General features: G+C 41.9%; 1 protein-coding gene across 1 annotated transcript in view; it reads right to left on the bottom strand.

The window, feature by feature from the left end:
- LOC306705262 (polypeptide N-acetylgalactosaminyltransferase 10-like) overlaps positions 1-27,836 on the bottom strand; it is a gene marked incomplete at both ends in the record, with an annotated part of 57,373 nt that overhangs the window by 24,741 nt on the left and 4,796 nt on the right. Inside the window, 3 exons of the mRNA XM_079171968.1 lie at positions 13,746-13,912; positions 16,518-16,656; positions 20,335-20,437. Of these exons, the coding sequence (XP_079028094.1) occupies positions 13,746-13,912; positions 16,518-16,656; positions 20,335-20,437 (409 nt within the window). The remainder of the gene's footprint in view (positions 1-13,745; positions 13,913-16,517; positions 16,657-20,334; positions 20,438-27,836) is intronic.

Below are 27,836 nucleotides of genomic sequence, written 5' to 3'. Positions count from 1 at the left end.
TCTAAATATAAGCTCTTTCTAACACTGCACAACAAATAAATATGCATGAGCAAAAGAATGAACAAAGAACAAAAACAATGAATAACATACTGTAGAGGAAGAAACTGTTTTTACTGTTTACTAACCATTAATACTGTCAGAGTGAGGGGTTGAACCTGCAACCTGAGTGATTTCTTTATTTTGATCTGAGCCTAATGTACTGATGAAAACAACTTTGTGACTTTGGTATCATTATGAGTACATCTGGGTACCACCTCAGCTTTGTTCTTGCATCCGTCATGTTAAGAGTTGTCTCAAACCAGCTGACTTACATCGCTCCTGTACAAATACACTGAGGTGGTGGATAGTGAAGGTACCATCACATATATTCAGTCACTCATCACATAGCTAATTAAATGTTTTGCAACATCTTTCCAATGGTTGTTTGTGGTGGACTGAGATAAAATCACTTAATATGCCCAGAGAGTGCATGGCCTTTGCTTCTCCAGTGTGTGTTTACTGGTGAAGCTCAGGAATCCTGATCTGTCTCTGATTTCTCTTTTTGATGCTGTGCTTTCTAAGGATGAAGTTGAGAAAATATCCACGGGTTACTTTTTGAAAGAGACAGTGCTAATGCATAAATAGGCACCACTGCATCTCTCTCTCTCGCTCTCTCTCTCTCTCTCTCTCTCTCTCTCTCTCTCTCTCTCTCTCTCTCTCTCTCTCTCTCTCTCTCTCTCTCTCTCTCTCTCTCTCTCTCTCTCTCTCTCTCTCTCTCTCTCTCTCTCTCTCTCTCTCTCTCTCTCTCTCTCTCTCTCTCTCTCTCTCTCTCTCTCTCTCTCTCTCTCTCTCTCTCTCTCTCTCTCAAGAAGCACCTGAGAGGAATGACTCATCAGGGAGAAGGAGGCGGAGGAAGTCTGTGTGTGTGTGAAAAGGCCGGTCGGCAGGAAGCACGATCTTTGAGATTTTGTTTTTTTCTCCCTATAGATCGTACTTTTTCCCCAACATGGGTTAGACTCTCGATTTTTGATATTTCATTCTTTTCCGCCAGGAGGCCGCTGTTCGTTCCCCAGGAGAAGTCAATGTTGATGTTTCTGTCTTGTAATTTGCATACTTCAGTAACGGCACTTCGATCTTGTCTCGAACCTAACAAAGTATTTCATGACCCTTCCCGAACCCAACTAAGTAGTTTTGTTTGCCTAAACCTAACTGAATTGTTTCCTGTGATGACGGAAGTTTATTTTGAAAAGACCGTTTGCAGCGTTGCTGGCTTTTGTGGGAAAACACAATAAATGAGGAGTAACTTTCCTTAAATATCATACGAACTATTGTATGAGAATACGTTGGTCGCTGTTATAATTGTGTAGTTTGCTATTTCTTAGCATAATGCCTACTTTTGCACACTTTTGTAGGACGCCACAGATTTTGTGCTACTGTGGGCAGAAGTTTTTTTGCTAACTGCGCCATTGTTTTGGGCAGATTGTGTTGTTCCAGGCTGTAATAGACCAGACTTGTTTTTATGGCTTGGTGTTTTTTTGTGCTCAGCGCTTGATCGAGACATGCTCTTTGTGGATGGAGTTTAATCTTAATAAAGTGTTAGTTGTGCAACCTACGAGCACTTGCTCGTTATTGCAGATCATTTTGATAACATTGTGTCGAAATGTTTGAAGAAACAGATGATTGAGTCTTAGTTTTGGTCTGCGCTGTCTGGCAGAGGGATTTTGCTTTGTGACCCTGGTAGCGCAGAAAATTGTTCACCTGCTGGGAAGCAAAAATCAGAAGAAGTGCTGCGAGGTACATTATAAAAGGTACAATATGCAACAATTTCCTACAAAACAAGATGAATACAAAAAGAATCCCTCTGAATCATTACTCATCGTCTGTATCCACAGAGGCCCTGCTCTCTGGCTGTATTTTCTCTTTCCTTATTTTGCTGTGTTCGGGACGTTTCTGGGCATCAGCAAAGAGCCTTTGGGCCCGATGTGGGGGTGTAGTAACCCCCAGCCAATGTGCTTGTCACAAATACAATAAAAGAAAAAAACTGGGACTTGTAACCAACAACATACCGGAGTCAGAATCAGAGACAAATGAATTTGCTCAGTGGCTTTTAAATGAACTTCCATCGCTACATTTTCTAGTTTATAGCTTAATGCAGAGGCCAGTAAATGCATCGCCACGGCTGCAGAAGACAATGTGTACGTTGTCCTCACACAGTAAACGTGACTCATCTCGTGCTCTCCTCCTCGGAAAGAGTTTGAATCGATCAGCTCCCACTGATGGCTCAACATCTCTAAATGGGAACACTTAATTAGCTCCTTTTGTCCTCTGTCGTCTGTCTCCCTCTCAACCTCCCTCTTCATATCACTCTCTCCCTCGTCTCTCCGTCACACTTCACTGAGCGCCATTATCTCATTATCTCCCTACACCCTCAGTCACTTACACAAACAGACAGACACACACACACACACACACACACCGTCACAAACTGGCATGAATGAACAAACACGCTGAACTTTGTTCAGTCTCTTTCTGCATAACTTCCTCTCCCATGCTTCGTACTCGCTTCCATTGTATTCCGCTCCACAAATTGTCTCTCATCTCCTCATAAACGCAGCATCCTGCCCGAACCTATCCGTCATGCAGATGGTTAGGCTGCTGGTGTTGATAAGCGTTTTCAAAGTAGCTCTACACTGCTGACAGCCACTTTCACAGGCAGCCAGAGCAACTCAAGCATTGTTAAAACTTTCTTAAAATTAAATAATTCCATTAAGTACCAATTAGAAACTGTATTTACGGTACTCTTTCTTTTCACCACAAGCAGACCCTAGCAGATGCCTGAGTTGTTGCCTGCTAATGGGAATTGCCAAAGGATAGTGATGTCACTTCAGTTCAGTCAGTCAGGTCGTCCATCGATCACAAACACTTTGCTCCAGAGCAAGATCCTCTTTCTGGACAACTTACTGGCCGGATTGCTTTGACATTTGCTGCGAACCACAGTGGATGACTCCTTAATCGATTCCCGACATTTCATTTATCACCACCGAAGTCAGATCGGCATTTGTCCCTGATTAAAAAAATATTTTTCCTTGAGAAGATAGCATAAAAAAATTTACATGAAACTTGCCTTGGACATTCTTGGCCTCCAGAGGATGCACCCTAATGATTTTGGTACTTCAATGAACTTTCCTCTATGGACAATTTTCTAAATTCAATAGTTATCCTCAGTTGTAAAACCTTAACAGCTTTCCTGTTGTGGCCAACTAAACTCATGTATCAAATTTGCACATGGTATATCTCTCCAATATCACAACTTGCAATGATATGCACTTAGAGCTAGAATTACCCTTGTGAAATTGTCATCATTTAATGGATTGACGGACAACAAAAAAAAAACTAAATATACAATGCCTCTGGCCTTGGCTATCGCCAGCGCAGACATAAAAATTACAGGATGACGACAGTTACTGTCATCTTAATAGCATGGCCATTCTGACAATAGCAATGTTTCATTGACTTTTCATTCTCAATATTTAATTGCATAAATGGATTTGGATTTTTCACTCCTTTTAACCATCAGAGCAGATAGGAGCTGGCACAAAAATGTCTCTGGATTCAATCCACAAGTTGCTGTGGTTGGCACTAGGGCTGCAACAACGAATCGATAAAATCGCTAATAATCGGTTATTAAAAGAGTTGGCAACAAATTTCATTATCGATTTGTTGTGTCGCGCGATTATTACGCCACTCAATAATGCCGTGTTCACACCAAATGCGATGAACGCGGCGCGAATCGCGTCATTCGCTCCGCCCGTCTTGCCGGGGACTATTTGTGTTCATTCGCGTGAATCGCGCTAGCCGCTCAACTGTCCACCATCAACCGTGGAAAAAATTCACCTCTATTTCTGCCTAGTACGTGTTGTGGAAGTCCCGTGTTGTGGAAGTCCCAGATATCACGGAAAACTAAACGCCGTCATGACTGGTTCACAACATAGTCCGGAAGAGCTCTGTGGATTTCATCGAGCTCACTGTGTCTAGCGAGCCACACGTCGGCGGTTTACTACAGCTGTATGAACACACAATAAACTGATTTGACGGCAATAAACCGACAAAAAGGGACTCCGAAATAACTACTTAATGACGCCCATTTGTACTTGTTTTCTCAATGGAGCTCGGATCAATCGGTGCTAGGCTATGCTAACATTGTAGCAGCTCCATCAACACTAAAAATAACATCTAGACATAAATACGGCAGTGTCTATTCATTGTTTTCATTGTTTGCACTATGGTTTACACATGGTCACAGCGTCACGCGATTTTTTCGGTTGGAAATTAATGCTTTGTTTTTTTATCCGATTCATCGATTAATCGAAGAAATAATCTGCAGATTAATCGATTATTAAAATAATTGTTAGTTGCAGCCCTAGTTGGCAGCACTATGCACCAGCACTCGCCGAGGTTACAATCATTTCATAACACAATGGAAATATTTTTGCCTCCAGAATATGAGACATATTTCTACCCAATTAGCAGCAGAACCTATGGTTGTGTCAGGTTGGACGCTGTGCTGACACCTGCTGGGAGCCATGCTGTTCAACCACCAAAAAGACTACATTTGACTGGAAATACATCAAAAGTCACTTTGCATAATACCAGCGTGCAGACCCCACCTTATTTGAAATGAAGTATGGCCGCCATTTGCCCAACTGATGCCGATGGGGAGCAGGAAATAAGAAAGTAATAAATCAAGCTGCCAATGGCAAGTTTACATCACAGTAGCGGTTAGAGAAGTGTGCCTATGAGGTCCCACTGAGTAAATATAGGCTTTGTTACTGGCGGTGGTAACGTCACACATGAGTCTTTTTTATTTGGAACATGTATGCACTGATAAAGTTGACCAAAAATGGTCAATTTTATATCAACGACGTCGTTTGAGAGAACAGTTGTTTCAACTTGGTATTGTCACGGGGCATGGTGGAGGACTCAAGCGCAGACCAGGCAGAGTAGTGTGAAAGGGTATATTTAATGAGCAAAAACAATCCAAATAGCAGACCATACAGGAATCGGCAGGGGATCCACGGAACAGAAAAGAGACGAGGGAGGAAATTCCAGCAGGACAGGGAAGACAGACGGGAAAACCGGGAACAGGACGAGCCGAACGGGCGGGTAGACAATACAAGAATCTGGCAAGGAGTGACTGAGGGGCAGGAGTTTATGTAGGGGGAAGAACAGGTGAGAGGAGTTGTGCTGATAAGGGGGAAGTGCTTGATTAGTGATCAGAGGCAGGTGAAGGGAATAAGCTGAGGGAGTGACTGACAGGTAGAGTGAGGAGGGTAGAGAAACACAGAACACAGAGGCAAAGCCTAATCGTGACAGGTATAGTTTTAAAGGGAAAGGGCTTATACATTACAAAACATTGGTAGATAATCAAGGTAATGTCTTCCAAAGGAAAATTAGTCCTCATTTAGGAATCACCTTTATGAATTAATTCATGTTTATCTTGCACATACGTATGATTTAAGAGAATGTTTTCACTTCTCGTATTTCAATTTTTATCCTCATTAGAGTTCCAGTAATATTCGTAGAGCGGTGTAGTCCTGTCATATGAGTCATGTGAAGACATCCCTTTACTTTAGAACAATTAAAAAAATAGGACAAAGAGTAGAAAAACATATCAGTGAACAGAATGGCGCAAAGACTTTGGAGTATTTTACCTGCAGGTAAACGCACCACAGACCAATACCAACTGTCAGCAAATCACATAGCCTGCAGCCAACAAATCAAAGCAATTGCAGTGGTAAATGGGATGAAGATTGCAAAAGACATCAGTAGGACCCCTTAGTGAAGAATGGAGAAAAACCAGTAAATCAATGTTTCATTGCTCCATAGTTTTCAGAAAATAGATGTTTCAACACAAAAACCAACCAACTCACATCACCCGTTTGCAACCCCACTGTGGCATGGCCAAGGGAAATAAATGAATAACACCTTTCCCTGCATCATTAACTCCTGTCAGACTGGTGAACAAAGCTCTCAGCCCCAAACCGCTCGACTGGTGTTTATGTGCAAGTGGCAACAGGCTGTGTTGGTAATGGCCAGCTCCCAGGTGTCAAGGCGTGAATATGTACAATGCTCCCCCACTGCTGTGGCTGTGAATAATGATTTTTTTTTAATCAACTTCATTTAATTAAAGATCATTTCATTAAACGTTTAAACTTCCAAACTGAGTGTGACAATATGGTGGTACATAAACACACGTGTTCTGTCAGTGTTCTTTTTTGAGGATAAATACTAATATTGTAGAAGTTACAGAAATGTAGAGACAAACACAAAAGTGTCTTTTAAATGGTGTACACGTTTTGTATGTATTACGTTTTGTCCTTTCTGACGGACCCCAGGAAGATTAGTGGCCGCTAAGGCGTCAGCTAATGGGGATCCAGTTGATAAACTAAACTAAACTAAAAACCAGCCTTTGAGATCAACTGTCACAGATGATGGTGAATTATGTCTTAGAGTTCATTTGGGAGATAGAGACGTCTGGAGTACTGTGATTAGCCCGCTGCAGCCCGACCCCAGATAAGTGAAGGAAAAGGGTTGGATGAATGGAGAGTCCGCTAATATTAAAAAATTTGCTCTCCGAGGCTCACGCTTTAATATTACCCCCTCGCACGGCTCCGTAATTATTTTTGTTAACCTACAATGGCCCTATTACTCGGTCATAGTGGTTTGTAATGTATCTGACAAATAATTAACATCATCAGTATACCATACTGCAAATGCAGTGAAATTGGCAATATGAAAATAATTTTGACCAAATACCTTTTTTGATAATGTGACGATATTATGGTTAAGGTCAGGGTAACCCCTTTAAAAGGCAACCACTTCATAGGATATTTAATCCAAAGAGGGATTTGTTGACGGTCACCAAGAAAAAATAATTTAAAAAAGGAGTAGAAGATGGCCGTTGGTCATCTATGTGACCAAATCTGCAGAGTATAGTCAGTATCTGCCTGACCACACAGCACCAGCTCACAGCAGTTTGTGAAATGTGAAATAGTCATGAAATGCAATCTATTGGTTTTGGGTACAGGGAGACACATTGTCTGTTTGTTTTGTGTTGCTTGGAATGACTTCCTTTTTGGGATGACATTATGCTACAAAACAAACGTTCATCATACGGTCATCACCTCCTCTTAACAATTCGCTTGAGGGCAACTGTGAAACTTAGCTGTGTCCTCAGTCGCCAAGAGGTTTCTCCCACAGACATTTTTCACACCATACCTCCAGGGCTTTTGTTGCTATGGTATCTCTCCAAAATCACTTCCACTTGACAAATAGCATTCATCATCTGTGGCTAAACGGCAGCTAAATGGAGTTAGTATATATCTCCTGAGAGCCGCTTGGTGCATTAAAGGATTCTCTTGCAGGTGGTGAACTTTCCTCAGAAAATGTGGTCCTGTTGCCATTAGCCAGATCGTAGCAGAAGGGGCAAAAAAATAGGATGGATGCAGGTTTTTTTCCATCGTGGTCCACAACTCTCTATGATCTAAAACAGTGTCGTGATCCTCAGAAACATTCTGGTGGAGCTTACTGAGCCGTGGGACGAGGGTTGTCAAGCCTCAAAGCTTTGCCCTCTGGTGCAAGAATGCAAATATAAAGGATAACAAGCGTGGCGGTTCCCCACAGACGTCGACTGCAGCATCAGGATGGTGATTGCTGACATGTTTTGGCATCGACAAAAAAGGGAAAGAAAGATGTAGCTCGCAGGATGAGGCAGAGAGCATCGAGAGTCTCTTGAGTCTCAACTGAAGGAGTTTATGGTGAAGGTTTGAGTCACTATGATCTCTGTGAGCAACCATTAATTTATGCTATGAATTTTTCTCATGTAAACCTCATACTTAGATACAGCAGCTATGTTTTCATTCAATTGTCCTGCAAATTTCTTGCAAATTTTTTAAATGTCGCAGAAAAAGAAATGCAAATCAGGTGGTTTTCCATCAACTGGTTTGGAGTGAATAAACTTGGGTCAATGTAGTTCAGTCAGAAGTTGGCACTATAGGCTACACACGGCTGTTATCCACTAGTAAACAGAGTAGAAGTAGAGGATGGAAACCAGAAACAAAACAAGTTAGCTTGGCCTTCAGGTCCCTCTATGAGAGAAAAATGGAGAGAGAAGCATCCACGCGTCATGGGAATATTCGTGTTTGTTGATTAATTGAGTGCCATTATTACACATCTCTGATGTTTAGGTTTAAAACCTAAGAAATGTGAATGAATGGATATCGTGAAAAAACTGAGGAAAACGGCTGTTTCTTTTCTGCTAACTGTGCATAAACAGCTTCAAACAGTCACAGCAGGTTTGATAAACGAGAGGGAGGCTGATATAGAAAATGATGCTAACTTTCAGCAACACTGGAGGGATACTTTAACGACCCCATCAATAAAACTGGAGGTCATTTTTATAATTACAACATGTGTAATGTAACTCACCTTAAGGGCAAACTTCACAACGTAAAAAAAAAAGAAAAACCTGCCTCATCATGAGTTAATTTGCCCCAGTATAGCGGTTACAAGCAGTTCTGGTGCATAATGAAGCTATAAATATATCAGGGCATTAGTATGACTGTAGGCTCTGTATGCTGTGAAGCAGAGCGAGGTAACTCAGCGTCAGCAGAACTGATTGGGAGGGTTTCTTCCCGTCTGTGTGTGGGTAATGAAAGGAGAAGTACCTTTGTCAGGGCGGGCCGGCCCGCTAATGACTCACACAGATTGATTCTGTTTTGTGAATGAGAATTAGATCACACACTGCTTGAGAATGATAAGCTTGTATTTCAACTGTAAAGTGCCGTACAACTGGACCATAAAGATTGAATTTAAGACAGCTAAAACTAAATGAACAGGGCTGTTTGCTAGGTAGCGTATAACCTAGATCTGGATTATAGTTATAGTTGCAATGTTTCTATTGCTCCTCTTAGAATTTCCACCCCTGGTGTGTCAGATGTTCGACCATGTGGGGATGAAAATCAATATCCTTCGCACTGACTCTATGAACTGCCAAAGCATGAATGCTACATTTCTAATTAAAATGTTGGGTATTGCAAAAAGTAAATTTTCTGTGACCATTACCTTTTTGTTGATCAAAACCATGCACGGAGAAATCCCAAAGTCAGAAACTGTGTCTTTTTAATGAGCCATCTGGACTCCCCAACCCATTGTTATTTCCAGCTCCTTACATGTGGACGATCGGTCAGGAACACTTGGTGTCACGTTTCAACTCACTGCACTACGCGTCAAACTATGGCGCTCCACTGCGGTCGCAGGAAACACGTGCTTAAAATTATGAATTCAAACAAAAACACTTTGGGTTACAATAACGTAATGTCAAACTTTAGTTTCACACGGGACACGAACTGCAGTCTCCTGGGTGAATGTCCCGCGTTTGTTCGACACGTCCATCCTAAGCAGAGACTTCCAAATGACTTGCTCTAAATGTGAAATATTGCGGTGGATTGGTTTACATTGGAGTTAACTGAAAGCCTTGTTGCGTCTCATACCGACGTTCCTTGCGTATCTGTATCTGACGCGGACGGCCGTGACAAAGCGTTGGTATTTCACGCCCTAGGAATGACACCGAGCTGGACTTCAGTTAGGATGTTATGTCACAGCCACAGAGTCAGTATAGATGCACCGCATTGACACACCGAACTGCAGTGACAGAGAGTATGAGCGTATGAGCATATGCATATGTTTCCTTCAAGGATCAGTGCTGAAGCTGGTTCAGTGATGTAAAGATCAATAAAACATTTTAATAGAGGGACTGGCTCCTCTATTAAAATGTGCCTCGCCTGCTTGTTTATTTTTAGCAAAGGACACAGTAGACAGTTTGCAGGTAGAGTGTACTGACCCAGGTAATGAGGATTTAAAGCATCATTTAGCTAGCTCGTATAGGTGAGAAAGGCCTGAGAGCCTCGAAACAACAACACAATAAAATGAATACAATAGTTTTCTTAGGTGCACACAAACATTGCGATGAGAAACCCCCCCACCAAATATCTAAACTGAGCTAAAGTTACATGTCTATCAATTCATTTAAAAGCATCTCTGTTACTCACTATCTCCCTGTGGATATGTTGTTGTGTTTGAGCGATTGCCTTGCTGGTTCCCGCTGTGCTGCGGTAAATGCACCACACACCCCACAGGTGATTTCACTTATTTTGGCTGATTGCAAATTGTGCTCAGGTTGAAGGTGGGGAAAGACTATGCTGTGATATGCGCGGGGTCTCTCTGGATTCCTTGAAATCATTTTTGAATGATAAAGATGTCATTTGTCCCACGCTAACAGGAATCACAAAATCCAACAAAATAGTCAGGGGGGACATGCCCGAACAGACCAGAGATGAGGTCCAATCAGACAAAGTCAAATCACCTGTGAGCTGTGCTTCACAAACACGTTGCTGCCCGAATGCCATTCGGTGACATTGTTTTCCTCATGTTTAAGTGATTGATGTTTAAGTGATTGATGTTTTAGTGATTGATTTTGTGTGTTTCTAAAATAAATTCTATTTTGGTTACTCGTTATGGCTTGAAGCTTGAAGCCAACATTCCTTTAACTTTGGAAAAATATATATTTAAGGAGTGAATGAAGAACGCTACGGCTAGAAATGCAAATATACAGGCACAGTCTTCATCCTGCTTTTTCCAAATTCTCACTAAAAATTATTCATCAGCCAGGTTAATAAATGTGTGGACCGGAAATGAAGCACCCTGCTGGATGTCTGAACCACACTTCATGATAAATGACTTTTTCTCTCCTCCATAATGCACTTGCTCCCTAATTTACTATGCAAGGGTTCAATGCTGAGTAGTTGTTGTATTCGGCACATAAACTGTCCGCGACTATTCCCCGTGACGTTGTAACACCAGCCACTCAACCAGAGACCAGAACCAATTGAAGTTTACTTTGTCCTTGTGTCTCTAAAGCCTTAATTACAGCCTGACTCATTTCTTATCAAAGGGCAGTGGCAGAGAGGGAGTGTTAGAGCCGACGGCCTGCAGAGGGTAAATCCCTTCTCTGCAGCTGTGAAATGTTCTCCCATCCATCCTGACGACAGGAGGTCCAGACCCATCGGAGGTTCCAGGCTATTTTCACACAACTGACTTGTTCTTTACCTCCCACCCACAGGGACGTGTGGTGGTGGAGGGGAAGGAATGATGTTGGAAAAGAAGGTTTCCTATTTCCTCTGTCTGAATCCTAATACAAAAGTTTACTTTGTATGATTTATTTAGATTAAAAGTGCTGAAGAATGGCTTATGAATTCAGGTTGATACTTTTATGGTACATCTTTTGAGACCTATTGATTGGATGCTTTGCACAAGACTATTTTGTCCTCGCTTGTCTATTGTTTTTTTCTCTTATATTTCCTTGTGACAATCATTTCTTGACACATATGTGAATGCAAATACGTTCCCATATATGTATCCCTCATCTCCTTTACCTTGGTGAACTTGCATTTGGTCGAGACATCAATAACACAACACAATTAAAGGGAGCTGTAATTCCAGTGTGCAGGAACTCCTCGTTTCTTCAATCCTATTGATTATTCTTTTTGTGTCCAGCACCAGGTTTTTAAATGGTCAAAAGGCTACTCTATTTAATTGCTTATTTATAGGGTGGAGTGGGACATAAAATTGGTTCTCTGCTTTGTAAATTTGACATACATTTTTTTTCCTGTATCACTCTGCCTCAAGCTAGTTCTACAAAAAAAAACTATTGTAGCCGCACTTTCGCCACCTTTTGTTTTCTCTCCGCTCTGCAGCAGCAGTGGGAGGGTTCGGTCTCCGAGCTCTGATGGGTGTTAACCTCTAAATGAGTCGGAGGCAGCGGGAACATCTCATTACCGTGGAGACGGGAGGTAAACACATCCTTCAACGAGGGACCGTGACAGAGAGCACTAATTAACAAGGAATTAAACACTTTCTTTAAGAGGGCTGGTGAAGGGAGAGCGAGAGACAAAATAACACACCGAGAGAGGAAGGCGCACACGCAAACACAAACACACACACACACACGGAGACATACGACAATGCTACGTAACAATGGAAATGAGATGTTTACTGGAGAGAGCGGCTAAAGAACACAGAAATAGAGTGTTTTGTTTCGTAAGATATGATTATACCTTCATCTTTAGCGCCGTTCTCAGCTACCAGGTAAAAACAGAAGGGTTGTTTTTATTCTTATTTTTTGTTTTGCATTTTACATTCACATTCACTTTTTTCCCAACAGCAGGGTTTGAGCTCTATGTGCTTTGTCGGGGGTACTTGGAACTGACCCGCACCGAAACGCACACTCCGGTAGGTGTACTTGAGGAAATGGCCCTTGAATCTTCAATCACATCAGAATGTTGAGACCATGTTCTTTTCTTTTTTTAAGACCATGTGGGTCAAGGCCTGACTCATGAAAACACAGACTGTGGTTTGACTACTGGGCATATCAAGCAAGTGTTTCCATCTAATGTAGTTTAGCCTGAAGTAGATGCAACCGGGTCTTCTCTTAGCTTGGGTGAGTGAAGGCATTTAAAGGCAGCTTAAAGGTACTATAGGTCAGAGATAGAGAATTGAGTCGCCTGTCAGAGGGCTAATTGGGCCCAATGATGCGTGAAAATGTCACTTAAACATGAATACTCGGCGTTCACAGGTAGTCTCACCCACGTTTGACACATTTCTCTCCGTATTAACAGACGGGAATATACATGAAGGTTTTGCTTAATAAGGTTTATGGAAAAGATATTACTGGGAATAATCCTGGATAATTGTTTCTGATTTGACCAAAGCATGTTTTTGAATAAATGAGGAAAGTAAAACCCATTCTGATCGCAGAGAGAAGCTTGATTTTAAAAACTAATCTTCAAAGTGTGCAGTTTAAATAGTTTTTGACATGCTCTTGTTTGCAGAAAGACAGATTCAGGGTGTCACGTTATCAAGGAACTCCCAACATCCACTGATTTCCAGCTGCCGGGTGTTAGTCGGTTCTTTGTGGATGTTTCCACAGGTTGGGTTTGTGAGGAGGTCAAAGATAGAATTTTTCAATGACCTCTTGCACGAGGAGTTTTTGTTTCAGACTCGTATAAGAGCCCTCAAAGAAGGTTTGGAAGCCAGAATGCTCAGCCCCTGGCATAGCAGTTATTGTGTAATCAATAACTTGTCAAATGTGGCTCGGAAATTCTTCCTTGCAATCTATAAAATGCTAACTGGTCAGTGGTGTTTCTTTTCAGAAAGCCTAGCGGGTCATAGGTGATGATTGAGAGGGATTCTTTTTTTATGAGTTAAAAGATGGTTTTATTGAGGACAATCCTACTCATTCTGCCTTTACAGCTTTATCAAGTGATTTTTTTATCACAGTCATCCCATTGAAAATAACGAGAAATGTGTACAGCACTGTGGTTAGAAATTCCTGATGAAAACACTTCAATTGGTCTGACCAACATCTTTACATTTTCTAGTTGCATGTTGCCATGAATTTGGTGATAGAGAAATTGTGAAAAAATAGCACCACAAATCATCAAAATGATCTTTTAATAAGAAACCAAGATAGTTTAAAACCTTTGTAATATATATAAATTCGACCAAAAGTATGGAATCGAACAAACTATGTCATAACTGTTCAAAACGCAGAGAAGTGACACACTAATCAAACAGTCTATCTTGCACATGGAGAGGTATGTTATCTGTACAGGTGTGTGTGTGTTCTGCTCGGCGCGTTTCCTCGGTACCTTTGTCGCTGAAGTCGTCGACCAGGATGACCTCGGCGATGAGCTGCGGGGGAGAGCGGTTGAGCACGCTGTGAACAGTCCTCAGCAGCGACGACCAGCCCTCGTTGTGGAACGGGATGATGACGCTGGTGTTGGGCAGTTTCTCTGCATACAGCTTCGGTTTACAGCTGCAAACAGGCAAAAATAAATATAGAAATATGACACTTCTGTCCTTTTTTTTCCCTTCCATCCGCCTTATCGAGAGACGGAAGAAAGCACCTCGTTCACATCCTTCATCCACCTTTCTCTTGGTTACTGGCTCTGCAGTGACATGTTCCCTCCTGCATCAGAGCCAGCTTTAATCTTATTATTTGCAGCACATACAGCTGTCATCAGTCGCCGTAGCTGTTAACATTGTGCTCCGATGACGGGGCTACAGCGATCACCTCGTACATGATCATCACAGCAAGCGGCGTGACCCCTGCATAGGAGCTAATCACGGGGAGAGAGTTACGCTGATGGAGAGAGAGAGAGAGAGAGAGAGTGCAGCCAACTGTGTCAGACGATCAATGTCCGTGTTGAACATCAGCCTGCGTGTTATTTATTCAAATATGAACGCTGGGAGACATGCGGGCAGAGTGATAGGCAGACGGTCGACTGGTGACTCTTAACAAACCCTGTCCAATTCCACAGGGGATGTGTGTGTGTGTGAGAGTGTGTGTGTCAGAGTGTGTGTGTGTGTGTGTGCTTCAATTAAATCTTGTCAGCGTGCAGAAATGGAATGTGTCAGTCGCAGGTCTGGGACTGGCTGCCTCGGAGGCACCGACAACATGCCAATCACCAGGAGAGAGAGACGCTGCCTGTGAGGCAGACAGAGTGGATGAAGTCAGGGGGAGCAGCCGCCGGTCGGTGGGGGGGGGAGCAGGTGTGTCTGTATGATTGGTCACAGGAGGGTGACAAGTGTCTGGCAGCCACAGGGGCTACATCAGTCCTTAACACCATTTACATGCTAATAATTCAATTACAACTACACCAAAGCAAATCTTTGGGCTTTGATTATAGCTGTTGTCAGGTAAACACTGGTAGATAATCGATGGAGGGAAGGTCTTGACTTAATTGAGACTTGTTTTGACCTGAGACGTTACAGCAGAAGGGATGAGCGTTTAATACCTCCAAATCGGTGTGTAACATGACGCATCGCGTTTTCTGGTAATTGAACAAATAAATAGTCTACATGATGAAACCTATTTTTGTATACTTCTGTGTGGAATGAATATTTCCTCATTTAATTATTTTTGTATGGAACTTAAGTGCAAAATAAATATAATTCTAGTAAAAATTATAGAGAAAAAATAGACATTTTCCAGCTAAACACTGGCTCTGATTATGCAGACAAAAACAGAGCAATCAGATTAAGTAGATTGTTTGCTTTAACTGATCATATTTCTGGAGAAATTCAAGTGAGTGTGTGCTCTATGTTACTAATTGAGACGACGTAATTGTTTATCACGATATCTCGACGGGGGATTTCATCACAATATGATTCCAAACAGGCCTTGTGTTGTTATACACCTCGGATATGTACTCTTTATTGACAAATTTATTTAAAAATGACACTAACAACCGCTTTGGAAATATAGTATTGAAATGCTGGGTCAGTGTATCGATCAGCATTTTGACCCGAAAGACTTGCGTCTTGACTTGCTATCTGCTAGTGAAGATCGGTCATTGACCAAAAAGAACTTGACCTGAGACGTGACTTTCACTTAACGTCTTAAAACAGCTCTGTTTGCTGTATGTTCGCGTGTTTAAAATGGGTACGAGTGGATTTAATAAGAAGTTTAAGCCCCCAACCATTTTCTAAAACCACATTTTCTCATGCATCTACATTGGTCAGCTGAAAAAAAAAACAGAATATGTAGCTGATTTGAGGTGTTGCATTTATTCCAGAGTTCCTGTTAGCACAGACGAGTCGCGTCAAGAGATGTGTACGGTCAAGGAAGGCCTGCTTTTATAGGTTTTAAGAAAAGAATCAGTCCTTTCTCACTGACAGGTAAACTGTCAGTGAGAAAGCATTCCAAGGTGCTTTCTACTTGAAAGAAAGGGAAGGGAGCATGCAGGAGTCTGAATAGGACCTGGTCTCTAAATTCTATAACTTTATTTTCTGATGCAGCAGTAATCCTTGACAAATACTGCACCAAACATTCTCTCCATGACGTGCTACACGTGAATACACAGGTGGATGTCAGGGACTTAGAATAGGGACTAATAGAATTCAAAATGTTACTGCATTCGTGTTTTTTTTTTTGTTCACAAGATACAATCAAATGATTCAAGGCAATGTCAGTCCATTGGTGGTCCTCCTAAAAATGATCTTTATCTTGGCATTTCACAAGCAAGTCAATGCATTCAAATTGCATGCATTGTTGACCTTGCACAGCAAGTGTTCGACTTTGTTTAAGGAGTGCTTTCAAACATTAACCGGGGGCTACACACACACACACACACACGCACACACAGTTGTCTTTTTATGAATTTTACATTGACTTACACTGATTTCCTGGAGACATAACCGCTACCAGCCTAATCCTAACCCTTGCCTAACCTTAATCTAAACCAAACCTTACCCTAACCTTAACCCAAGTCTTTTCCAAAAATGTACTGATTTAGGTTCTGGGGACGTTCATAATGTCCCCGTAAGGAAAGAGAGTCCCCAAAATGTGAAAATGTGAAAATGTGAAGGTCCCCTCAAGACAGGTAAAACTGGCCTACACACACACATACAGGACTTACTTTGCATGTCGAATGTCAGGGATGGAGCGATTGAGGGAGATCCGGTTGCTGATGTAAATGTTGAAGCCGTTCTCCCTGTAGGCCTGGTCTACCCGGTCAGTTTCTGACAGAGGAAACGGTTTCCCCTGTTCACCGTTACCTGAATCAAACACACACAGACAGCACAGGTCAGTGACTCTCCACTAACCCGGAGACTTTGTATGCATCTCAGACACATGCATTTAGACTCAAACACTACGTAAGCTTATTTTGTCCTCTTGATATTTAAATAGGTTGATCATCACGGTGTGTTTACTCCACCAATTGTGGCCCCCAAGTAGCCAAAAATCAATTAACACTGGTTGAAGGTTTCTGGCTGGAAGAGATCAGATGTTTGTGCCGAAATGGCAGCGTTCTTGATATTCTGTAATTAGCTTTATGATACTTCACCTGTGACATAGAAAGATGACAAATACAAAATAAAAAAGGTATGAATACAAATTTCATAACTCACATTAAACATTCAAATCTGTTTCTCTTTTGAAGGATAATTAATTAAGCAAGCTGAACTTTCTAATTATTTGATCCTTTATACAAACAGGAAGTCTCTTCTTTCAAATGAGAAATTCGGATAAAACTAGCTCAAAGCAAAGGGATCAAAGCATTGAAGCACAGATAGTTATTTTCGGTGCGGTAATAAATAATTATTTTCATGATTGATTCATCTGCTGGTTATTTTCCTGTTTAATCTTTGAATCGTCTGGTCTACAAATCGTCAGCAAACGGTAAAAAGAAAATATTTTCCTAATCCAAAGTGGCTGTTTTATCTGACCAAGAGTCCCAAACCCAAACCTATTTAGTTCAATATCATAAAAGAGCAAGAAAATATGCTAATATTTGGATTCAAAACATTGTAATCGACATTGTAATCGAATGAACCAATATGTTTTCATTCCATTTAGTAATTAATTAATCAACCAATCGTTTCAAGTCGAGGCTAACAACCAATATATACCTACACATATACTGTATAGCACTTGGCCTGGATGTAAGACATGTACACACAAGCATCTACCTAATCACTCCAACAACCCACAAACATTCAAGCTTATTTCAGGAGTGCATCAAATTACACTGTGCTGTATGTTTCATTAGCCACTCATCAATGCACTCCACACAAAGACGCACGCATGGAGGCTTATCTATAGTCAGAGCAGAGCGTCAAATTAAAGTGAGCTGCCTTGTTTCATTAGGTAGAGATGATCTGTCTACGATCCTGAAGGTAATAACTGTGAAGAATAACTCCTCACTTTAATGGCTCATTTCAGAGATAAACTCTTCTACTTAACAGTGTTCTTTTCCTTCCATAATAAACACATATATCACTTATTTTGTGTTTTCTGATCCTCTTCAGGCAAATCTGAACCCGAAGACATTTTTTAAAACCATCCTATAAGATTCCTTTTGACTGAATTACAGATTCTCTCAGTGCTTTTCTTCAAACTGAAATGTTGTTTACTTGCACGCTACACACTTTCCTACTTAGCTGGCGGCATGTGAAGTGCTCCAGACAGGTTTGGTTATTGAGACGTACACTGTTCCTCTTTCTGTCTGTCTCCATGTCTCTCTAGGCAGCTATAGCATTCAAACTGCAGTCTCTCAATTTGCCTTTCTCCATTACTGCATGCTGAGATATTCAAACACAAGCTGTGTCCCAAATTCATACCACATATTTTCTCTGCAGGTTCTGGGTCTGAAAGTACAAGACACGGGGTCTATTTATCGTCATTGCACAACAGGGTTGCGTAACAAAATGGATTTTGTTATATAATAAAATACAAAACCCTCTAAAACTTTATTATATGGTGGAGGGTGGAGAATGAATTCAGGGGTCTCACAGCCTGAGGAAAGAAGCTGCTCTGAAGTCTGCTGCTACGGCAGCTGATACTTCTGTGACACTTGCCAGTATGCAGCAGGGTGAACGGGCTGTGCATGGGATGGGTCTTTATAATATTATTTGAGCTCCTCGCAGGCACCTCCTGTCACCAATATCACTGACGCTCAGTAGATAGGTACCAATGATGTTCTGTGCAGTTGTAATTACCCACTGTCCTGTCCTGGGCCGTGCACATCCCATGTCAGTTTGTAATGTTTCCAGTCAGCCTTCTAATGCTCCTCTGGGCATTTTGCCTTCCTAAGTTTCCTTAAGAGCTGTTTTTCACCAGGATGGAGATGTGTGCCGACCATGTCAGGTTGTTTGTGATGCTGATTTCCAGGAACTTTAAAACTGTCCACTTGCTCCACCTCATCTCCATCGATGTAGACACAGGGGGGTGTGTCTTCATCAAAAATCAGCTCCTTGGACTTACTGATGTTGAGCAACATGGTTGTTGCTCCGAGCACGACTCTGGAAGATTGTAGGTTTCCTGTGAACTCTCATCGTTGTTTGTAATCCGTCCGATGAAGGTATTGTCATTTGAAAACTTCACAACAGAGTTGTTTTCATGTCGGGGTTGGGAAATTATTTTACTGTCTTCATGATCACCACATCATCAGCACATTTGCTGATATATGATGTCAATATTGATGTATATTCCTCAGGATATATGTCGCTCTTATGGGTGGCGATCCCTGAGGCCGTTCTGTACATTTGAAACAGTCTGTAGCTTCTCCCGTTTTCTTCCCGATGGTTTGGCCCGTTTACTCAGCTGGGTGTAAGAAGCCAGCAAAAGCAGGGAAATATTTGTGTAAAGGGTTGTGAAGTTCCGTGTTTTTGTTGCCTAAATGTGTAGACTGTCCCCGTGGTGCAGACACATAATCTTAACACTTTAAGTGCCATCTCCGCTGTAAAAGAGGTTGTGGTCATTTCAAGTATTTCTGTGAGATAACGTCCATGGCGCCTTAATGAATGGGCTTACCCAGCAGTGAAAATAATGCTTTTGCAAGGCTATATGCCAACAACAATAGTTTGAAGCAGAATATTTGTCTAAATGTTGTGAATTTTGGAAATGATAACTATCTTTTTTTGAGTAAATTTGGTGTTTTGGACCTAACCATGCACTGCAGTGACTTGAACAACTTGGATCACACAAGTAGGACACAATTCTGGGGCGGGTGCTGAATTAATGTTGCCATGCCTATAGTGAAGGGAAGGAAGGGCCTCCAAAGCTACTGTAGCCAGAGGACCTAAAGTAATAGGAAGGTGCTTCTGGCTAAATAGTTTCCTGTTATTTAGCTGGCTGCTGTTTTTCATTCCTTCTGGCTGGTCTTTGAAACGTGTGCGGTAATCTGAGTTTTATGGTGGTGTTGTTGAATCGCTAACATTAGTGCAGACAAACATAAATCAATCTCTTTCTCTCTCTCTCTGTCTTGCTAGCTCACACGCTTGCTGAACAGACTGCACCAGTGCATGCTGGGAACTTAGACATCAAATGTAGCCTATAAGCGTGCAGGCAGTTCATGTGCGTACTATAAAAAGTACTGTTCTTATAGTACCATCTAATAATATCTAAAAGCCAATTCAATGTGTTACATTTGTAAAAAAAAAAGACAGAAGGCATGTTTCCCACTCAACGCACGAGACTGAATCGATGCTTATAGCAGAAGATTAACTGTGTATATCTACGAACTCAGAACTGTACTCGCAGCATTGATTCACACTGCTTCTGGGAGAAACACATCCACTTGGAAGGTATTAAACATAAAGAATCGAAATAGCATGCTGCAGTCTGTGTGTGTGTGTAGTGTGTGTGTGTGGCCTCAGTGCTGAAACACAGCAGATGCTCTGAGAAAACGTACCCAAACAAAACGGCAGCATCAGCACAGAGTTAGGACCTACCTGAGCGAGCAGCGTCTCTCCTCATTGCTTCGTAGTCGTGCCAGTCTGTCCGTCGCACACCGTCGAGTCCCACCTGAGCGACCTTCCTCATCTGGTTCAACCCCTGCAAGAGCACACAGAAAAAGGTACAAACCACTTAGACCTCCATCATTTTAGCTGGTCTGTTTCCAAAGATATACGAACCACAACATGTAGTTGGATCACACAAAAGCTCTCCATCACATTATCTAGAAATGAAAGATGTTTCCTTGAAAAACCGAGAAGTGGCTCTTAAAACATGAACTGATTTCTGGTGGTGGTGAACTAGGAAGAAAGAAAAGTGTTGTCTTTGTCTTTGATATTAAACTGTAAACAAATACAGGAAGATATCTTGTGCTTCTAAATAATACAAATGTGATGCATAGGAATCTGCAGTAAAATGCCTGAATAAAAGATTTTTTTCAACAAACTTGTATAGAAACCCACTTTATAACGACTTAATTTTCCTCCAAAAATCTGTAGGAGTTATATTTTTCTCCCTAAAGTGTGCTACTGACAGCTGCCGGTTCACACAAAGGGTGGAAAAGAAATCTCTTTCTATTTGTTATGACACCTAGAAAATGACATTCAGTTCCACTGCTGTGACACATATGTGCACAGACATACACATGCAGTACACACCCCCATCGCCAAAGCTATTATTCTCTGCTCAGCATTAAAATTCAATACAGCCATTTAAGAAATAGTCTCTGCTTTGGAAATTACTTTTCCGAGACTCTGAGGATATTACAGGATTACAGCACAATGATAAATCAATTAGTTCCATGGGAGGATGCAATTAGTAAATGTTGTTAATGCAAACGACACGTCTGACTGCACGGAATACTATTAACCAGGCTGTTAGCTGATGCCACAGCACAGGCAAACAAACCACTACGTGTAATAGGAGGGTGTGTTCATGAGTGAAATGTGCCTCGAGCAGCCGCTGCAGTTATCCAAGGTGGCAGATACTGTAAAAAACATGACTAACACTCATACTGTGTTCTCATCTTGACAGTATACGGTTATTTGTAATATAAATTAAGTCTAAATAACATTTTGTATGAACAGAACATTATAAAATGTATTAAAAGCAGCAAGAACATGCCACAAAGTGTTTCTGAAAACATGCACACAGCTGAGTTTGAGAGGCCGCGATGGGTTTTGACGGACAGTTTTGTCTCAGACTTCACGCACCAGAGCAGGCAATCCAAACACAGCGCTTCAACAAAACAGCCAATTAAGTTTAATTATGGAAAATCAGGATCTCTATTGTTCAGTGCCACCTCTTTTAAGAAAAATTAAAGAGCTAATTATTCTGATTGGTGGTGTTAGCGATGTGTTGAATTCTGATTGATTTGCATGAGGAGGTCACTGGAGCAGCCACTCCTCCCCCCCACGTTCTGCAGGAAGAAGACGGAGGCTTATTCAGTATGATTTAACTCTGCAAGACAAACATTGTGCAGTAACGTACCTCATCATTTTCTCATCTGTTTTAGCTGTTTAGTCTTTTCATTACAAAGTAAAATGCCTTTATAATTCTTTCCCGATAGCGTCCTTCCTCTCTTTTTGCTTCATATTTCCTCTTCCTCAAGTATTCCTGTATGAGGTCCGTTGTGTCACACCAGGACCTGACATGAAGCGAGATTCCATCTGTGTAAGTGACCGCTCCAGCAGATGTTGAGGACGTTGCAGAGAACAAACAAAAAGCGGAAATCTAACTTCCAGAAAAGCTGATTTAATCACTCAACACTAATATAATAATAATAAGTTACAAAATAACAGCCAAACAGTTCAGGCTAAACATACAAAAATCAATCAATCCATTTTTTTTCAAAAGATACAAGCAAGCGTTGCAGCCGGCCTCACCATCACTGCTCCTCCGTCTCACAGAGCCTCCGCTGCTGTAACCTCACGAAACTAAACCCCCGGGGTTGCCTGACCCTTTCTCGTCCACTCCAACACTTCAAAAAAAATCCAATTCAACTGGCGAGGCAGGTGGGGTAGGATTGCAAATAAAGGGAGTGAATCTACACTGCTGTGGGTCTGCATTATGTAGCATCAACCACATCACCACCTCATACAAGCTGGTGTAAATGGTATTCACATTGTAAAGATAGAACAGCAAACACATTCATCGTTATCCTGCCTGCCTGCTGTGGGCTCTGCCGATACCTACAGGGACGAGGCTTCATGCTGCCACGAACACATTTCCACTGTGGCCACTTTTTGACTCCATCAATATTCATGGTGTAGCATGAACGAGCTAATAGGGCATGACAGGAGCAATGCCAAAAAACATGCAAGCCAATGTTTTATCTCCATCAACTATTCAATCATTAATTACAAAGCACTGTGCAGATAAGGGGCACGCTGCGACGGAATTCATACTTTATCAAGCGAAACATTCATGTTGAATGCAGTGAGGGAGAGAAGATGGCAGTGAGGGAGGAGGTGGGCGGCCAATTTCACCTGAGTGATCACTAATTAACTTTCATGTAGCCTCTTAATGGTCTACTCATCTATCCATCGAATGTTTGCCGCTTTCAACGTATCTCTCCCTGGGTTGGGATTAACATGAGTTATACAATATATATATATTTATATATTTATTTTCACAATGCAGTAGAACACAAAAAACACACTTCAAACTAGAAAACGTGCCGACAGTAGAGTGCAGATGTAGCACCGCTGTATTGGGTGATTGAATGACTACAACCCACAATTAGATAGCGCCCGTCCAGAAAAACAAGTTGCGAAGTTTGCATGCAAACATGTCAAAGTCATTGTGTAAGATACTCCATACAATCTTGACCCCCACTGGGTCACCGCAACCAGGAGATGTACCTGAGCACGAGCTACAACCATGTACTGTGTATAAGAAGTGGACGTGGTCATCGTGACGTCACCCGTTGGTTTGTGGACTGACGTTTTAAAGCCTCAAGTTCGCCGATTTTGTCGTTGCCATCTTGGTTTACAGCCGTTGCCATGTTGTTGTTTTTTTCAACCAATGAACGGATATTACCATATTTGGAATGCGGAGGAGTGACGTAGTGACGCCGTATACAGTCGCAGTAAACCCCGCCCCTAAAGCATCCCCTGCTTTATGGTCCGTTTGACTCTGAACGGGACCATGATTCACTAAATGAACATCATGCTGCACTGAAGAAGACGTGAAACTAGAGATTGAGACCATAATCTCATGTTCACAATGTTTACTGAGGTAATAAATCAAGAGAGAAGTAGAGTCATTTTCCCATAGACTTCCATCAAATATTTTATTTGTGAGGAGTCGCCCCCTGCTGGTCAGAGAATGCGGTCAGAGCCGGAGGTTGCCGCCTGGCCATAAGTGGCCACCCAAAAAATATGATGCAGTTTGCTTCAGCAGAATGCAAGATTAGCCTTGAGTGGTAAATCTGTGTCATTCCAGAACGGAACGCTAACTAAGGTGGGCGGGGCTAAGTGGTCATTCAGCTGCAGTTGTTCAGGAGAATGAAAGATGATGCACCCTTTTTAACTTTGTTCTACTCTCCTCTTTTTTATCCTTCATCATTCTACATTTACTTCCCATTCTTGACATATCTGCAGACTATTTTGTGTCATCTCTCAGTGGCTTCTGAAAAGGCCTTACACGTCGCACCCGACCAGACTTGAAAAGGTCTTCAACACCTCAAAAGCCAATGAAAGGCGCCACCGCGATGAATGGAAATGCCATGCTAACCTCTTGAGGCATTACCTTTTCTGAACAGAGTCACCTCACCGTGCTCTGTGGCGGTGGCTTTATTCTTCAGTGGATGTACAGTATCATGGCACAAGGGAGAACCTTTCCTCCTGAGATATAAATTACAGCAAAATCAGACGAAAATGCCAGTGACGTCTCACTCGTACCTTCTAAACTTACTAATAAAGCATAGTGGAGAACCTTTCAGATAAAGAGAATGTCAGGTTGTTAGTACATGTGGTGGTTGCTGTCTAGCCTCCAAATGCTTTCTCTGTTAGAAAACACCCTGATACGGATCTTCTGAATATTTCAGAAATAGAGATATTGTTTGTGTTGCTCTCGTCCCATATCGCTGTGATTTCATGCTGTTATGTTGTATTACTGCCTCGAGAAGCATTCCCAAGAGGATAGCTGAACTACCAAGTCAACACTTAACAATTCATTAAGACAAGAATGTGTCTCAACAGAAGACTGTAGAAATATGTATCTTTATTTGTTGTTGTTTACAGTATAATCTACTGCTGGTTGTATTCTCAAGACAATTGTCCAGCTTTGCTCTTCTCTTGTGAGACCTGGCATTAACAACGCCTGAGATGGGTTCAATGCTCAGAAGGAAAACATGCTACATATATATGTAATAGCTGCATTTTTCACTCACACTAATGGGATGGCAAAGTTGGCCTGAGTTTAAAATTTGACAATTTCTTTTAGATGTATATGAAATTGGTGACGACATTCATTCTGCCCATTCTAGCTATTGTACTGACTTTGGTGATGCTGTGATTTTTAATCTAGTCCCAACAGGTCAAATTATTCACTTCATCACTTCAGTTCATGGAAAATTATTGCTTTAATTATAGATAATTATAATTTCATGTGAATTTGAAAATCAGTTTTTAAGCAGTTATTATTATTATTATTATTATTATTATTATTATTATTATTATTATGACACAGATTCATTTTAACTCTGACACCCTGACCATCTTACTTCGAACCACAAATCAGGGCGTCATCTCCATTCGCTCAAAGACGAAGGGAATAACAAAACAATGTTATTTGTATTGAACACCAGCCTCGAAACGTGTTACACTTTCGTTATTTCAAGCAGCCACTTTTAAACAGACGACGCTTTGCTCGTTTTCAGCTGCTTCCAGGTCTGTTGTGCTGAACAAAGACGAGGCGTAAACAGGGAGAGATTGAGGACTGCTATTGGACTTCCTTTGTTTGGCGCAGAGGAAAAGCTGGTATTACCAGCAGAGCAGTAAGTCCGATAGGAACAGAGCTGCCCATTTGTTCTCTGAGAGGGATGAATCCGACCACCTTTGGGTCAATACTTCCCTTTTCTGTTTCTTCTCCCCGCGCTCAGAGCCGACAGAAGCTCCGACAGAGAAGAGGAAGCTTTTTCTGTTCTCCCCCCCCCACCCCCCTTCCTGTTCTGTCAGATCACAAACAGATCCGCCTCGAACCCCCAGAGACACAATTACCTGTCTTCCCTATTCCAATCTCACCCTCTGCTCTTCCTCCTCCACCTTCAGCCACTTCACAGGCAAGTCAAGCTGTGCTGGAGGCTCACAAATCCCCCGTTACCTCTTCTAAGAACATGAAACTTCTGCATGAACTAACTGACCTAGTCCTGCGTCAGTTCCATGAGAGGCCAGGCTAGAGGGAGATGACTAAGTCCTTTCACAAGTCATACCACCGGCTAAAAAGAGCAACATTATCCTCCCACCGCTAAGATGTAGATAAGGTGTTTGGGTTGCAAATAGCTCTATAGAGCTACGCTGCTGTGCTGTCAGAGCAAGACATTAGTCTGAGGGCACAGGACCTCCAGAGGACCCTGCAGCGAGGCACTCCAAACCCTCTCAAAGACACGGCCACAGCATAGTCCGTTGTCTCCCGAAAGGAATCATTATCCAGAGTCCTGCTGAGCAGGAAGAAGACCAGGGAGATGCCAGACTCATGGAGTCCCCGCCCCCCCCCCCCCGCGGTCTTAGACATTCTGCTCAGATATTAATGGATTGTGTTGTGAACACTGGTCTTACAAAATCAAAATGCTTTGATCACCTGCACAGGAAAATGTAGGCCCTCACTCCTGAATCAAAGCAGAGATCAAGTGAAGGATAAAGAAAAGGACACAAGAACATGGGACTCTGCAAACGGGCGTGTTCACACGGAGAGCACCAGAGTGCCAGGCTCTTTAAAGATGCTTTTGAGTGCAGTGTTTCAAGAGAAAAGTTCAATTTTCCTGAAAATGTCACATCAAGCACCTTTTTCTCAGCCAGTTAGTCTTCCTTTATGTTGTTGTTTGTTTTGTTGTTGACAAAGAGGAATTGATAGTAATGACTGTATCTACATTTTCTATTCAAACACTATATTCTGCTTGATATTTGTTCACTGGTGACTGATAAATTGCTGTACAGCCGAAGCTAGTGTAAGATATTTATGTTGAGGCAATTGGAATTCCCTCTAGTTACACAGTCTGCTTTTATTGTGAAAGGTACGAATGGTAGGAGTGGATCTGATGTGCTCTGCCTTTTGTATTTTGAACATGTCCATTCAGCACAACACGATTGGCTGATTGGCTGAACATTTTCTTGAGAAACAAATATTAATATATTTATTGATGTGCACACAAACAAACCCCCTCAATGTGTAAAGGTCTAAATACATAGATCATTTCTGCAATTTGTATATTTGCCTTGAGCAATACAAAATGATTTTAGTCATGGATGAAAAGTAAAACGTAAAAAGAAATGGTCACGAGAGAAACCCAGGCGGCCAGGTTCCAACACATTGTGGGAAGAATGGAGGCTCTGCAGCACTCCTTTCTGTGTGTACACACACACACACATTGTAAACAAACAGCTACAAAAACACAAGACAGAACACACTAAGAGGTATGCACAAACGGAACAGATACACACTTCAGTTGTGTACGTCCACAAATACAAAGAAAGGACCAGAGGGTAAACTGTACGCAAACACCTCCAGCTGAAAGCAGCCCTGCGATCAGCCGACTACAGAGGCTCCTCCAAACAGCTTCAAGGACACTAATAACAGCTGATGGCGGATTCAGCTGGGAAACCTGCAAATATCTGAATTTAAATTTTTAAGCACATACAATTTTAGGTAATTTTCCAATACTATAAAGGGGACACACACAATTCTATTTCCCTCTGTTGTGCCGGGATGACGGCAGGTGTTTCACTGACGCATATCTCAGAACCTTGGCACATGAAAATGAAAAACAGCTGTGTGTGACACTGCTAAGTAAGAAAACACAATTTTTTTTGTAAATTTGGGTGAACGCCGGAGGGGAAAAAAGAGCATTTAACCTCCCTTGCACAGGCTTTCGACTCACCAACAAAGGGACACATAAAAAAACCACATTGTGGGCTTTAACCATGGTGTGATGGAGCGGCTGTGGGGTTCAGTGGTAATTTACAGCTGTGTTGGTTGCTGCCTCCACTGGCTCCAGCCCAAACACATCTCAGCCGTTCAAATAAGCTCCTGATTATCATGTCTGAGGAGGAGGAAGGCTGGGGAATAACTGCAGAACTACAGAACGGTGGCCATTAAGTGCTGATCCGTGGTGCTGCCAGCTCAAAGAGCAGCTTTCTGTGCCCTTTTCAGCCTGAGGCGAAGGCCAGGTGGCAGTTTAGTGAACACAGAAATGAAGCTTCTACCAATGTGTTCAGTGCAAAAACAGCAAGTTTATACTTGTTCAGATTGAAGTGGAATTATAGCACTGTAGACTAAC

The sequence above is a fragment of the Pholis gunnellus genome, assembly GCF_910591455.1.
Source record: "Pholis gunnellus genome assembly, chromosome: 13".
NCBI classification, from domain to species: Eukaryota; Metazoa; Chordata; class Actinopteri; order Perciformes; family Pholidae; genus Pholis; species Pholis gunnellus.
The sequence above is the reverse complement of the archived record's forward strand: the minus strand, read 5'-3'. Positions and strand labels throughout refer to the sequence as shown.